The sequence below is a fragment of the Desmodus rotundus genome, chromosome 3 (genome assembly GCF_022682495.2).
Source record: "Desmodus rotundus isolate HL8 chromosome 3, HLdesRot8A.1, whole genome shotgun sequence".
NCBI classification, from domain to species: domain Eukaryota; kingdom Metazoa; phylum Chordata; class Mammalia; order Chiroptera; family Phyllostomidae; genus Desmodus; species Desmodus rotundus.
The window spans coordinates 186718580-186732369 of record NC_071389.1 but is presented as its reverse complement, the minus strand read 5'-3'; the positions used below and the strand labels follow the sequence as shown (position 1 = coordinate 186732369).

Sequence of the window (13790 nt, the reverse complement as noted above, 5' to 3'; positions counted from 1 at the left end):
TAAAAAGATTCTGCACAGCTAAAGAAAACATCAGCAAAATGAAAAGGGAACCAACCATATGGGAAAGTACATTTGCCAATGATACTTTGGACAAGGGTTTGATCTCAAAAATATATAAAGAACTCACAGGATTCCACACCAGGAAGACAAATAATGCAATTAAAAAATGGGCAAAGGACCTGGACAATTCTCCAAGGAGGACCCATAGGCATATGAAAAGATTCTCAACATCACTAGCCATCAGAGAGATGCAAATTAAAACCACAATGAGATACCACTTCACTCCAGTCAGAATGGCCATCATAAACAACTCACCAAAAAAAAAGTGCTGGCGAGGTTGTGGAGAAAAGGGAACCCTAGTGCACTGTTGGTGGGAATGCAGACTGGTACGGCCTCTTTGGAACAGTATGGGATTTCCCCAAAAAACTAAAAATGGAACTGCCTTCTGACCTGGCGATTCCACTGTTGAGAATCCTGAAACACCAATTCAAAAGAACTATGCACCCCAATATTCATAGCAGCATTATTTACAATAGCCAAGTACTGGAAACAGCCTAAATGCCCATCAGTAAATGAGTGGGTCAAAAAACTAGTACATTTACACAATGGAATACTATGCAGTAGAATGAAAAGAGGAACTCTTACCCTTTGGGACAGCATGCATGGAACTAGAGAGTATTATGCTAAGTGAAACCAGCCAGGTGGTGAAAGGCAAATACCATATGATCTCACCTATAAGTGGAACCTAATCAACGAAACAAACACTCGAGCAAAACAGAACCAGAGACATGGAAATAAAGAACAAGCTGACAGTGACCAGAGGGGAGGGGGAGGGGAATACAGGGGCAAGAAAGGGAAGGGTCAAGTCAAGGAACGTGAATATAAAGGACCCATGGACAAGGACAACGGGGGGGGGGGGGGGGGTAGGATTGAATGTGAGAGGGGGAAGCAGGTAGGGCAGGGGCAATGGGGTGGGGAACGGGGACAACTGTAATTGAACAACACTAAAAAAATTACAAACATAAAAAAATGTTTAAAAAAACAGTAAAAAAAAAGTCAAGAAAACAAATCCTTTCTAGCCCTTGAATGTTAGGCACATTTGGTCAAGGGAAAATAAACAAAAAGCGAGGCATATACTGCTGAGTCATTTTCAAGCATAATCACCTGAGAATCCTAGTTCTTTCCACTCTCCGTTTTTTTTCATGTTAAGTAAGTCAACATTCTGAATTTACAGGCTATTTTTTCCTCCCACCAGCACTGTCAGGTAATTTGCTTCTTCAGCCCGGCCCAAGTCAACATATCCTTTAGAATATTAATCTGCAAACTGGCGGGCCCCCACATTAATGCTGACAGTATCAGATCAAAAGGTCCTAGAGCCCTGGCTGGTGTGGCTCAGTTGATTGGAGTGTTGTGCCATAACTGAAGGGTTGGGGTTCAACTCCCAGTCAGGGCACATACCTAAGTTGCGGGTTCAATTCCCCGTCTGGGCACAAAGATCCCCGTTTCAGGCACACATAGAAGGCAACTGATCGATGCTTCTCTCTCTCTCTCACACACACACACCCCCTTCCTCTCTCTCTACAAGCAATGAAAAAATGTCTCAGGTGAGGAAAAAATAAATTCTTTTTAAGGCCTTTGACTGAATGGGAGTTGTATTTGTAACGTGCCTTTTCCACTGGGGAGTGCGTGCTCTGTCATCAAAGATGCCTGTTGAAAGCAAATGATTCTGAGATCAGACAAGAATCTTGGATAGAGGATAAGATGAATACTTGGTGCCCATTTTGAATCACTTTTTCAAAATGCTCTTGTTAATTGAAAAGAGAGTAAAAATAGAGTGTTAGGCTTTGGAAAACTTGACTATTCAAAAATGGAAACTTCTTGAGGAAAATTACAGTATGGACAGAAATTGGTGAGGACATACCAAAAAGTAGCCATCCCACCCACCAGCTCAGGAAAGGGGGCTATCCGTGAACTTCTGATAAATACAATTTACTTCCTACTCAGAAAAAACCACCAGAGTCAATGCTCTCTCTCACCCTCAGATCTCTAACTCTTCTCAAGGTAACAGCTCAAGTTGGTCTGCTCATAGCATGCTGAAAATGAATTACAGGATATCAAACAAGGAAGTTGTAAAGCTATTTACGGGAACAATGACAAGGCAAACACTTGGCTCTCAGGAAAGTTACTGACTCTGTTTCTGGGTTTTGTGAAAATGTAATCACGTCATGGAAGCCTTAAAGAGAACCAAGAGTTCAATCATCTAATCATCCAAGTTTTCTTCTGAAAGTCTGCCCTTTGCAGCTTAAAAATCGACAGGTGTGTCATGAAATTGAGTGATTTGGAGAAGAAAGTGATTAGGACATCGGATAGTGCGTGCTATCCCCTCCTGAACAATTCGTATCCACATTCTACTAGACAAATGATATCATTCCAGGTCTCTCCACTCCTTGTTGTTGTTGTTTTCACTGTGCTTTCTGATACTGGAACTCTGTGGATTGTGACATGCTTTTTCCTCACGGAGATTTCTTCATTGTAGCATTGAGGTTAACTCTTTCCTACAGGCTCTGGACAGACTGCTTCGCTGCAAGGGCCACTTCTGCCTTTACTGCTCATATGGTCTTGGGTAAGTATTAACTTCTCTGGGCTTCCACATCGCCATCGGGAATAAGAAAATTTTACTACTATCTTCTAAGGTTGTTATTAGAATTATATGAGTTAAAGCATTGAATGCTGTCATAAGTTTGTCACATAGAAAATTTTCAATACATGTTATGAACAACAAAATGAATACAGACATAAAACATAAGGAAATGTCACAGAGTCTCTGCTATGTGGCAAATGTCACATGCAACCATGCATTGCAACATGGTGGATTCGATGTCACCATGAAGGGACAATAAGGTAGGAAAGTGGGCTCTCCCTCTTCCCCCCTCCCCCCTCTCTCCACGCCAGCTATTTTAAACCGGTGTGCCGCGGCAGGCACACTGGTGCGCCGCGGCAGGCACACTGGTGCGCCACAAGGATTTTTAACATATGCAATACCCGACTGTTCACTCAGGAGCACTGGCCTCTTTTCCCCTATGTTGTCCAATAAAAAAATGACAAGAGCTAACACAATGAGAGCCTTCCCATGTGAATGAATCAAAATTACATCTATTTTTTTGTCCGATTGGCAAAAAAATAGATTTTTTGGTGTGCTATAGAATTCTAGTAATTAGTTTCTGTGTGCCATGAGATGAAAAAGGTTGAAAATCGCCACTCTACACCGATTTTCTACACCATAGAGACCTAGCCTTTCCCCTGAGAGTCTGCAGTGCCAGGGGCAGCGGAAGAGAGTACCTGGACCTATTATCACACAGCATGGACCTCTGGCAGGCTACAGATAACGTCTTGACCTAAGTCATGCTTCAGCTCCTGAGCCCTAAGGTGGAAAGACCCCCTGGCTACTTTCCCATGAGACCAGACAGAAGGACCCTGGAACAGACCTCAGAACTGTCCTCAAGACCTGAAGAAATGATTCGTGACCTTTACCTCACCTCCGACCAGCTCCCAGCACAACCCGAACCCTTAGCCCTCGCTGTCTTGTAGTTTTACCTTACATAATCTGTCACCTACACGCCATCAGGGAATTGGTTTGTTTAGAGCTTAAACTCCCTGTCTCAGTATTGGCCAATTCAACAATAAACGTTTTTTCTTTGTGAAAAAAGCACTTTAAGGGTAGGAAAGTGAAAGGGAGCCAGAAGCAAATTTAGTTCACACAATGCCTTCCATGAAGCCCTCTACACTTGTTTCAGGGAGGCTACAAGTGTGGCTCTTACCTTTCTAGCTCCCCGTGTGAACACAGTCACTAATAATTACAGGTTTGTAATGCCCACAAGTGGATACTAATTGGCCCTGAGAACTGTGAGAATATCCCCGCCCATAGGCTGTCCTGAAGGCGCAGTGTAACCTGAGGAAGGGTGCCTTCCCCTCAGCCCTCAGGACACAACACGGAGTTTCCCAGAGCACTTGATTATAACGTCCCCTCCCCACTACTAACTGATGGCATCCCCATGAGCAGTGCCGGAAAGGCGGCTCTATGAGTCCCCCCATGGGGCAGGTCAGACAGAGGACTCTGTGACAATGGTCCGCCTTCATGGAGGAAGGACATCAGCAAATGGATGGAAAGCGGATGGTGGGGGTGCGGGTCCGTGGTCATTTATTATCCTCAGAGATCAATGCTGGGGTGCAGCACCCCCCGAGGCTGCTGTGTCAGTGTGAGGACGTGTATATCCGCAGCTGACTAGCAGTGAAGGCTGACACCTTCTTGTAAAAATAAGCATCACACAAGATCAACCCACTTCTGGTGGGAGAAAAGTTAAAGGCGTACCCCTGGGCTGAACAAGAAGTCATCCTGAGAAACTTCCTTTCTGCTGTCGCAGGACACAATAGTGATGGACAGAGCAGGACCACTCTAGTGTCAGCCTAAAATGATGAGCCTGGGATGACTGGGACAGCCACCAAGTACAGACCACTGGTCACAGGATGTTATCTCAGCTAATCCTTGCAATTCCCACAACAAGTATTTTTTTTTAAATATTAAACACTGTCTCCGTAGATAAATAGATCCCATGCTTTCTGAAAAGAGACTTCAGGATGACAGAAATCCACAAATTAAAATAAAACAAGTAGGGTTTTTTCAAACCCTTGACACAGTAAGTCTCTATTGAGCAGACTCCGCAGTCGTCATCAGGTAAGACAGTCGGCTCCAGGGGGGCCACATCTCAGCAACTAATTAGCTGAGGCACCCTGAGCAAATGATTTCACTTCCACGGGCTTATATCCCCATCTGTGAGAGGAAGAGAGGAGGTGCCATTGTTTGAATTGAACACCAGAGGTTCAAATTGTAGAATCAGTACACACACACACACACACCCATAGACAGCTATTTTCACACTCTTAGTGAGATCATTACAATGGCTGAAGTAGTTCTCCCAACACATCAACCACATGGATAAGAACACGGAGCGATGCACAGCCCACAGCGTTGCTCAAAGCACACTCTCTGTCACGATCATGTGTGATCACGCACATGTGCACCCCATCGCTCCCAAGTACCAGGCAGGACTGACTTTCAAATGGTATTTGTTTCTAAAAAGCAAATTACCCCAATTTTTACAAACCCATCAACTACGTGACAGCTACACTGGCACAGGCGTGGCTCTGTCTGTGTCCTCGCCTCTCTCCTCCAGACACACACACTCCGTCACCCCCAATAACAAAGGAAATTTCAGGTCATACCTGAAAATTGGCGACAATGCCCATTCCGATACACCCCACCAATCCCAGAACTAAGGACACCAAGTTAAAAACAGGAGTGCTGAAATAGCTGGTTTGATTCTGCTTTTCCACTATTTTGTATCTTGTGTACATCGTGGCTGCACCTGAAAATGAAAGGTACGGTAGTGAATTTTTACTATTTGACTGTTTAGAGTGGAAAACACAGAAACAGCTTTGTAATTGCCTTTTTTTAAAGTGTGTGTTTTCAATTTCCTAATTGCAATAGTTTTCCCACTGACCCACCCCAGTCCTTCCTCACCCCGTCTTGCTCCCTCCCTAGTGTGATGGGCACATACACCCACACACACCTTTTTAGCCGTTATCCTTTTCACACAAATGTGAATTTACCTTATAGAGAAACTCATATATATATGCAAAGATATGTTTAAAAGGATATTCACTTTAGCATTGCAAATTCCAAAATCAGAAATAGCCTAAATGTTTAACAACAGGAGACTGATTAAATGAATTGTAATACACCCATGAAATCGATAACATGTATGTAAAAGGATAAAGTAGGTTTCTATGTATTGAAATAGTGTGATGGCCATAGTATTTGTATTGGATTTTAAAAAGCAGGCTAAAAGCTAATCACTTATCATAGACTTTTAAACAAAGATACTCATGTCAGATTCTGCCTTGCCTAGGAGCAAAAATCTATCAATTGCTGGTAACAAAATCTGTCTTCTAAATCTGGATGCTGGGCAAGGATAGCGTAAGAGGGCACTCATATTGATGGACTATTTCCACTTCTCCTTGCTCACCTCCACAACCTTGAGAGGGGAGGACCACAAATGGGTGATGGAGTAAAACTTTCTCTCTACCGAGTAGGATGAAAACATTCCAAAGTTGCCAAGTCATTAAGTAGAGCTTCCAGCACTTCCGTCCCTTCCCACCTACACCAGTAGAGAGGGACCGAAGTGCTGGTTACATAATAGGCCCCTGGCAAACACTTAACTTTCTGTGGGGTAGGGCCTCCCTGTCCATAAAAGGACGAAGAGAAAGAACCCCTATCTCACATCCGCAGATGTGTCCTATCATCTGCACCTCAGGGGCCCCTGAGGCATTGAAAAGAAACATCACGCCTGAGTTGGAGACAAACTTCCCTACTTCCCCTCTCCCCTCTCTCTAACAAGTGACACAATATCTTAGTCTGCAGTTCGCAAGCTTTAGTGGGCATCCAAGTCCCCTAGACGGCTGGTTCACAAGGCATGTGCTTGGGCCACACTCCAGAGGTTCTGATTGAGTAGATCTGAGGTGTGGCCCTAGAACCTGCATTTTCACCAGCGCCCCGGTGATTTTCATGTTAGTTGCCTTCAGAACACAGTCTGAGAAACATTAGCTTACATACTGAGTGTTTTTCGCTTACACAAATATATTGGATAAAAACCATTATTTTAAAAGTCAAATTACATTTAAAATCCACTTGATAATCTTGTGGTAAATTGCCAGGTGAATTGAAAAGTAGTTCTATGAGGGCATAAATAACTTTAGATTTCAATTCATATTAGTTTCTCAAAGTTGAGCAAAATTCTGGTTGCATAGGCTGTACTTTTTAAAAATGATACACACCAAGAATGAACCTGGATGTAAACTATGGACTTTGGGTGATTCTGATGTGTCAGTGCAGGTTCATCACCAAATGTACCACTCTGGTGGGGGGTGCTGATAACGGGGGAGGCTGATGGAGGGGGCAGGCACTATATGGGCATCTCTGCCTTTGAATTCATTTTGCTGCAAGCCTAAAGCTGTTCTAAAAAAAAAGAGACTATTAAAAGATAATGATAAAAATCATATATACACTGTAAATAACATTATTTCCCTTACCTTAAGATTGTGAATTTTTCATTTATTTGTAATTACTGTGTACTTACCAAGAAATGCAGAGAAGTTGATCATAAATCCAAAAATTCCACTCTCCGGAGGTGTTGTTCCTGTATCACTGAGAAAGAGAAGAAATACCTGAATTATTAAAAAAGAATGCTGCTCAGACCTGCGGGCAGGCATGTCATTGCCAGGTTTTATAATGTCTCTCTTCTGAGTGTTTAGTCCTTTTGAATTCCAAAGATTTGGCCTAATTTTGTTCTAAAATGTTTTCATTTTGGCTCTGAAGAAAATCTATAATTATTTCTTTCTACCATTTTTTTAAATTGTAAGAAGCTAGGAAATGCTTAAAGTGAATGGTGGTGGTGTTTCTGAAATGGTCAAGCTCAATAAACTTGACTGATAGGTGTCCATTCTTGGTGAAGAACTGAGCGTGACTATTTGGGGGGAAATGGTCTAAAGTCACATTTGAAAAATCTACAATTGGGATATTAAATATACATAAACACATTAAATATTTTTTAACAATCTGATATGGGCACGAGTTTACAGTGCTGAAAATGTAATCATGAAAAGCTGAGCAATATTATTCATACTCATCAGTACTTTATGGAAAGAATAGTGTGTTAAGGGGATACATTAATTGTGGTCAATTATTTTAACAAAAACATCATTTCTATACAACATTTTTCAGGTGCAGTCTACCAGTAATTAAATGAGCTGGAAAGTAGTGTTTGACAGGGTCTGTCTGCTATTGATCCAATGCCAAGGTTTAAATTTTTACATTTTCAAGCCGCCCGTATAAAGCAACTGTTGAAAACTGACGGCAAAAGACCTCCCAATATGAAACAACTCGTACCCATCTAGAGTGCTTCCATGTTTTAAAATAGCCCTGAAACTTAAGTATGGAAAGACTGTGATCACATAGAGAAGACGCACTTTGAAGTGTTTGAAGAATTCCACAGGAAGCCTGTGTGCCCGGAAAGCAGAAGCCTTTATAAACACAGTATTTGAAGAGTAGAGCTTGCATTGCGGCTGGGACTCTTGGTGTCTCAGTCTTGCCCAAGTTCCAGTCCCACCAGGCCCCAGCCCCTCTGGAGTCCCAGCTCCACTACCTTTCCACCATCCCACAGGCTCGCAGGGAGGCTGGGTGCTGCTGCTGCTGCTGCTGCTGGGCCTGAGGCTGTGGCTCTCTCCCTGGGCATCATCCCAGGTGAGAAGGAAGACCCAGCCTGCTGGAACTGCCAGACAGGCTAGGCCCTGGACACCACCAAGAAGCTGCAGCCCACCCGGATGGCTGCCAAGAACCTCATTATCTTCTTGGGGGATGGGATGGGGGTGTCCACCAGGACAGCAGCTCGGATCCTAAAGGGGTAGATGAATGGCAAGCTGGGACCTGAGACCCGTCCCCCGTCCCCCATTCCCCGTGGCCAACCATGGACCAATCCCCATACATGGCTCTGGCCAAGACATACAATGTGGACAGATAAGTGCCAGACAGCACACGCATGGCCAGAGTCTACCTGTGCGGGTCACGACCAGCTACCAGACCATTGGTGTGAATGCAGCCACCTGATTTAGCCAGGGCAACACAACACATGGCAATAGGTCACCTCTATGATGAACTGGGCCAAGAAAGCAGGGAAGCCAGTGGGGGTGGTGACCACCATGAGGTTGCATGCTTTCCCAGCAGGTACCTGCACGCACACGGTGATCCGAAACCAGTGCTGATGCCGACATGCCTGCCCAGGCACTGAAAGGCTGTCAGGACATCTCCGACATGCACATTGACATGATTCTGGGCAGAGGCCGCAAGTATGTGCTTCCCAAGGGACCCCAGACCCTGAGTGCCCTGGTGATGCCAGACAGTGGGGTCAGGATGGACAGTCAGAACCCGGTTCAGGCGTGGCAGGCCAAGCACCAGGGTGCCTGGTGTGTAGAACTGAATGCTATTCACTCAGGTGTCCCAGGACCCCTCTGTAACACACCTCATGGGCCTCTCTAACCCAGAGAAGCATGAGACCCGCTGAGACCTGCTGAGACCCTGAGCAGGACCCAACCCCGATGGAGATGACAGAGGTGGCCTTGCGCCTGCTGGGCAGGAACTCCCAAGGCTTCTACCTTTTTGTGAGGGGGTCCTCATCGACCACGGCCATCACGAGGGCAAAGCTTACCTGATGCTAACTGAGACTGCTAGTTTCAATGATGCCTTTGACAGGGCTGGCCAACCAGCACACAAGCAAGAAGGGCACAATGACCCTGGTCACTGCTGACCACTCACACTTCACTTTTGTGGCTACCCACTGTGGGGCAGCTCCACTTTCTGGCTGGCTCCAGAGGAGGTCTCAAATGGCAAGGCCTATACCTTCCTCCCTTAGGGCAATGGTCCAGGTTTCACATTCAGCGGGGGCTCCCGGTCCAACGTCAGCAACAGCCAAACCAGCGACCCCAAGTACCAACAGCAGGTGGCCGGGCCCATCTTACAAAACCCATGCTGGTGAGGACCTGGCAGTGTTCGTGCTCAGCCCGCAGGTGCACCTGGTGCACAAGCTCTGCATCATGGCCCTCGCCGCCTGCCTGGAGCCCTGCACTGAGTGCACCCTGCCATCCTCAGCTGGCCTCGCCGACACTGTACACCCCAGGAGGCTGCTTATGCTGCTGCTGCTGCTGCTGGGGACCATTGCGCCCTGACCACCCCACCCACCACTCCTGGGCCCCCACCACATCGCTGAAGCGCTCCCCAACCCAGGGTTGAACCGCCTACCCACCTTAAGCCTCAGACTCAGGACCCACCACAGGCCCCTATATCCTCACATACGGCCTGAGATCCTGACATCCTGACGAAAGGCCCCTATGCCTTTGCTTGCTGGCATAAATGAGCCTCAGCTGGCACAGCACTGTCCCCACCCCTCCCTGTGGTGGCCAGACCAGGGGGCGCCCTGGAGGCTGAAGCTGCTCTGGACTCCCTGTTCCCAGCCGTAGCCACCTGGCATCTGGCACTTGGCACCTTGGGGCCCTGCAGAGCCAATGGTTTCCTGTCACCCTGCAACCAGCCCTGCAGACACCTTGCTGGCCAAGGAGGCTGCTGGGGTCAGATATCCCTGCTCTCGGCCTGGGCCTGGTACTATTACAGATGGAGACACAGAAAGGAGACCTGTCTCAAGTCACTAGGCTGCTGACACGGTCACTCCCAATGCCCATCCAGGCTGGGAGAGCCAAGAAGCTTCAGGAATTTCTGGGTGCAGGGCAGACAGCCCTAGAGCAGCCCTTGTCCCCACCCCAAGGCCTTGTGGGTGCTCGGCTTGGATTTGTGAACAAATTCCCTGCCCTCCCTCAGATATCTATTCTGGGTGGGACATAGGAATAATTAAGTGAACTGCTACACAATGTAAAACATATATATATTTATATATACATGCATATACACATATATATATGTAAATATATATATTTAAAAAGTATAAAAAGGTTAATATTCCCCCTTCCAACAAATGCCTCTATTCTCAATTATTTTAATCTGAAATGTTCAGAATTTAACCTTACCATTTTTCCTACAAAATAACCATTTCTCTCACTAAAGGAATGCTGAGGTAGAGAAGGCTGTCTGAGGAAGATGGCCTTCTAAACACAGCAGGGCGCCTAGTGGACAAGAGGAGGGGACTGGAACGAGGAATGGGAAGAAGGTAGTCACAGCTCAGTACCCTTGGACAGAACTTCTGCTAGAAAAATTCATTCTCTCAGGGAAATCAATCCTTCTATTCTTGTCCTCAGGGTATAAAAAAGCAGCTACCAGGTGACCCATGCATAAAGACAGGTCTAGAATAACCTGCCACATGCCAGAAAAATTGTTTGCCTGTTTGTGGAGAAAGGGAAAAAACGGCAGGGTAAGGAGTATACTGAGGGGGATGGGCAGCCGGGGGACGGAGGTGCTCTAACAGGAGACGAGACGACCAGACTCGGGAACTATCCATGCATTCACAGCAAACCCAGACCTGTGCCAGGCTCAGAGGAGCAGTCCATGTGACATCAGACATGCAATCTGAAAGCTCAGAATTTCGGGGTGGTGGTTTATTCTTGTTTATCTGTACATTTAAAACCATACAGGCAGAATCAGCCCTGGCTGGTGTGGCTCAGTGGATTGAGCGCCGGCCCGTGCACCCAAAGATCCACGAGTTTGAGTCCCGGTTAGGGCACATGTCTGGGTTGTAGGCCAGGTCTCTGATTGGGAGCGAGAGGCAACATCCCTCACGCGTTGATGTCTCTCTTCCTCTCTTTTCCCCTCCCTCCTCCCTCTCTAAAAATAAATACATAGATCTTTAAAACAATAAATAAAAACAAACCATACAGATAGAATCAAAAGTGCTTTGCAAATAGTCATTATTCCATACGTATTTTTTGAATGAATGACTATCAGAACTTGCAAAAAAATGACCTAATAAATACCACTTACTGAGCATTTACTATGTACAGGCACTGTTAGATGCTCACCGTACATCATTTCATGTCATCCTCACAACCTTGACGTGGGTCCTATATCAACCTCATTTTACTAAGGGGAAAACTGTGTATTAGCGAACTTCATACCTTGTTCAAGGTCACAGAGCTATTTGCATAGCAAAGTTGATATTCCAGTCCGGATGTCTGACTCCCAAACTTTCCTGCCTTCAGTGTGCTCTGACAGCAACAAGGAAGAAAGCAACTAGAAGAACCCTGGTGCGGGGGTGAAGGACAAACACTGATATGCTGGTAAATGCTTAACAACCTGCTCTAGAGGAAGCCTGACTTGTGGCACATTTCCATGGTACAAAAATTCTCCCAACACTTCAAAATCCAAGCGACCAAAATGTAGGTCGCTGAACGTTGGGAAGAAATGCATACAGTTGGCTCTGAGCAGCACACACCCGCTGGCTCCAGGGAATGAACCGTGATGACAGTGAGAAGGGATCGTCACGCTTTTGCTGTGTACTAGGAAGGTGTCAAGTAGGCAAGACCTCACAGCTTCTCAAATGTCGTCATTTCATTGTAAACGTCCTTAACAAATATTCACTGTCATAGTAGATCTGATGTTCGTTCAGAATTCCTGAGTCTACAACACTTCCCCTCAATGCACGTGGACCGATGGGCCTACTTTCCTATGCTGGGCACTGCAACATAGGCAGTGTTGACACCAAAAAATTGGGGGAAATATTAATGCACTCATGATGGGTGGTCTGATTCAATGCAACCACCTTTTAAATTTTCTTTTTATCTGGCCCTGGCCAGTGTGCCTCAGTGGATTCAGCGCTGACCTGCGAACCAAAAGGTCACTGGTTCGATTCCCCACCAGGGCACATTCCTGGGTTGCGGGCCAGGTCATGCGAAAGGCAACCAATTTCTCTCATACATCTCTCTCCCTCTCTTTCTCCCTCCCTCCCCCTCTCTAAAAATATAAATAAATAAATAAAATCTTTATAAAATAAATAAATAAATATTTATCTGGCCCCACATATAACTATAAAGTGCATCCATTCATCAACAAAATATTTATGGGACACCTACTGTGTGTCACACACACTCTGAGACACAAATTACCCACGCTGTCAGGTACGAATGGTGAGCTCTTGACTTCTTTCTGTTCAGGTGACAAAATGGTACCTCCTAACAACATCCAGTGAAATTTCGCTCAAGAATATTTCAAAAAACCTTGCCAGGCAGCTAATGAAAAGGCGCTAATATGTTACATCCTAACTGAACCCTGCATCACATCTTCTGCCTGATGCTGGAATCCAGGTGACACAACAGCAAGGAGGCACCAAGAGACCCTGTGGGCAGCCACTCTCTGTTTTATTGCTTTTTAAGCTCAAACTAAATTATCTCATTGTGAAATGGGACAATTGTAATAGCACAATCAATAAAATATATTTCAAAAATTATCTCATTGTGCAAAGGCAGTGGTACTAGTGTTGGCTGGCATGGCTGCACTTCCGCACCTGATTCAAGGATGTGGAGAATGAGAGGCAAAATCAGTGCCCTCCCAACCGAGCAAAGTAGTCTCTCACCCCACCCAACTCCCACCACCGATTCTGTACCACGCGGCTTAGGCAACATGGTCCCAGCCCTGTCTCAGTCCCATCTACCTCCTCGCTTACCTAACCTTGCAAATGAGGCACTTCTGAAAACTGCGACAGGGATAGGAACTACTAAGTCCATTTGCATGTGGCTCAGAAGCTGTTGAGGCAGCTATGTATACACAGTAGTTTCTAGGGTAGGATGTGCCTAGAAAATCAGTTTCCTTCTCTATTTTCTTTATTTACACTTCTACAAGTTCATCACGACAAATTCCAAGTTATTTGTCTAACATCCTTCTCCAAACTTACTTTTGATGTTAAGCCAGTGCCTTTGATGCTCAAAAGAATGAAAATAATACAAAGACATGTATGACAATATAAGCTTGGTCAAATTTGTTCTTTAGGTCATTGGACACATGTGATTCCATGACTCCAAAGCCTGGAGTCACAGTTTATTAGGTGGGACTGAAAGGACAAGATGCAAAATTATCTGCATGCCCAGACTGAGGGTTTTTGGTTGCCCTGAAATCCTAGGCCCACTGCTTGGAAGATTAATCAAGACTTAGAACCTAGAAACACTTAATATACCACTAGTAAAAG

At 45.4% G+C, this 13790-nt stretch overlaps 1 protein-coding gene and 1 pseudogene across 2 annotated transcripts in view; one reads left to right on the top strand and one right to left on the bottom strand.

Annotated features, from left to right (window-relative positions):
- The window catches only part of DRAM1 (DNA damage regulated autophagy modulator 1), a 38519-nt gene that overhangs the window by 13283 nt on the left and 11446 nt on the right, over positions 1–13790 (bottom strand). For both annotated transcript variants that reach the window (XM_045187160.3, XM_045187161.3), the window contains exons 3-4: positions 7194–7261; positions 5281–5423 (exon numbers count right to left, since the gene is read on the bottom strand). In XM_045187160.3, coding sequence (XP_045043095.1) covers positions 5281–5423; positions 7194–7261 — 211 coding nt within the window. The remainder of the gene's footprint in view (positions 1–5280; positions 5424–7193; positions 7262–13790) is intronic.
- On the top strand, positions 7487–9834 carry LOC128780519 (intestinal-type alkaline phosphatase pseudogene; annotated as a pseudogene).